The sequence below is a fragment of the Drosophila montana genome, unplaced genomic scaffold (assembly GCF_035044405.1).
Source record: "Drosophila montana isolate Dmon_TW-CO22-7 unplaced genomic scaffold, ASM3504440v1 contig_3240_1, whole genome shotgun sequence".
Taxonomy (NCBI): Eukaryota; Metazoa; Arthropoda; class Insecta; order Diptera; family Drosophilidae; genus Drosophila; species Drosophila montana.
In genome coordinates, this window is record NW_026998122.1 from 907,123 (window position 1) to 909,358 (window position 2,236).

A 2,236-nucleotide genomic window follows, 5' to 3' on the forward strand; every position below is an offset into this window, starting at 1 on the left:
GGAACCAAAACAATGTAAACAGACGATAGGCTCTCAAAACCCATTGATTAGTTCCCCGCGATATCATTCATTAAATAAAAACTCATATATATAATATAATGCGTTTACGATTGGAGCAACCATTTTCAGTGTCTGGTACTATTTTATGGCATACAAAGGAAATTAAATAAAATACAATAAACAATAAGCAAAGCGTTGATAAATGCTGCTAAAACCACCACCAAATCAGGGGTTAAGGCATGCAATTGAAAGCCGCCTCAATGAGCCGTCGTGTAATTAACCCAACTGCAGCGAAGACAAGTTCTATTCAATACGTATGGAAATGCTGCTGTTGAGGGTTACATACATATAGTTAATACCCTGTTTCTAGTGAAAATGGGTATATTGCCTGTAGAAGGAGATGAAAAACATATTCGGAAGGTATTTGTGTATATCTATATACGTTCCAGCTCTATTATATAGGGACTATACGACTAGAAAGTATAAGAGCTGAAGAGTTTCATTTTAAAGTGTCGATTAAATATATCGATAACTCAAGCATTTCCAGAATATCGATATATATCGATTTTAGCTTGACCTATTTTTAATCTATGTCTCAGAGATTTTGAGAGCAAGAAGAAGAAAACACAGAGATGAAGAATATTCCCATCTATGAATTCTTACACATATTTGGATGTCACATTTAAGCCCGTGAAATTCAATAAAGATCGGGTCTTATTGTAGATAGGCTGAAAATCATTGATATACCCACACATTTAGATGTATTATTTAAGCTTTGAGAATTTGATTAGGTTTATACTTTATTTTTTTAGAAGTTAGTAGTTATTCAAGATGGAAAAATGTTGTTGGCGTGTAAATCAGATGTGTACAGTACGGCTAGAATTGAGTACGAACGTATGCTAAGACAGCACGAAGCTGTGTGCAGGGTATCTACCTCGGCTAGAACACTTGTCCGACTTGTCTTTTGTTGTAGTTAAAGACGAAGGCCTAAGCAACATAATCGCTGAAACGTGTGGCAATTACATGAAACTGGCTAAAATTGAATGCCAAACAGCTGCTGATTTTCTGTGTGTCTCGGCGTGTAATTCGCAAATTCAATTAACCAAGGGGCCCGGACACGTGCCGTGTCTATAAAAACAACAAACTACTCGAGTGAAGAGCACACTCAGCAGCACTGAGATGCTTTACCCGCACGCCTGGCAGCTCTGTCTGGCCGTCTTGGGCCTGGCGCAGGCGTGGAGCACTAAGCACGATGCCAGCCCGGATCGGGAGGAGGAACTGATGTCCATACGCTGGCAGCTGGGCTACGAGCGCTGGCAGCGTCTGTGCGAGAAGTATAAGCTGCCCGAGGAGCAACAGGAGCAGCCAGCGGTGAGCACACGCATCGCACGCGGCGAACTGGCCGAGCCGGGCATGTTTCCCTACCAGGCGGGACTGCTACTCCGGCTGCGCCAGGGCGACGGCCGGCAGTGCGGCGGCTCGCTCATCAGCCTGGAGTTTGTGCTGACCGCGGCGCATTGCCTGCTCGATGCGGAGAGTGCAGGCGTCTATCTGGGCAGCAATACATATGCAGATGCCGCAGTTGCCGGTCAGGTGTTTGAGGTGCAACAGCCGAACTTCAAGGTTTATCCCGGCTATCCGGGCTTTGGGGTCCGATTGCTTTGGCGCTGGACTTTATGCAGCCGCCCCTGTTGGAGGGTCAATTGGTGAGCACTTCCGGCTGGGGCGCCCTGGGGGATGATGATGAGCTGAATAACCAGTCACCGTTCGAGGGGGAGTCCAATTTGCTGCACTATGTGGATGTGCCGGTGCTGGAGCAGGAGCTATGCATTTGCAACTTTCTGCCCGGTTTGGTTAGCACGCGACGTCACATTTGCACGGACGGGCGAAATGGACGCGGCAGCTGCCAGGGAGATTCCGGTGGTCCATTGGTCTATCTGTGGCGCAACATCAGCTATTTGATTGGAGTAACCGCATTTGGCAGCACAACGGGCTGTGAGCTGGGCGCGCCGACTGTCTACACGCGCGTCGCTGCCTATTTGGACTGGATTGCGGGCGAAACGGCCATGGGCGTGGGCGTGGCAAGCGAACAGAGCAGCAGTCAACAGTCAACTAAATGCAATTAACGCCTAATTGTTGGCCATTAATTGCTTAACAATATAGCCAGGACTCTGGCTGGCTGGCTGGCTGGCATGTCCTGACAATAAAACCAATTAGTTTAACACTAACAATGAAA

General features: G+C 47.0%; 1 protein-coding gene across 1 annotated transcript; it reads left to right on the forward strand.

The window, feature by feature from the left end:
- Positions 1–902: 902 nt before the first annotated feature.
- On the forward strand, positions 903–2,236 carry LOC135433903 (brachyurin). Its single transcript, XM_064690194.1, is given in 2 exon segments — positions 903–1,652; positions 1,655–2,236. Coding segments are annotated over 2 exon segments (945 nt in total). The 5' UTR covers positions 903–1,179; the 3' UTR covers positions 2,127–2,236.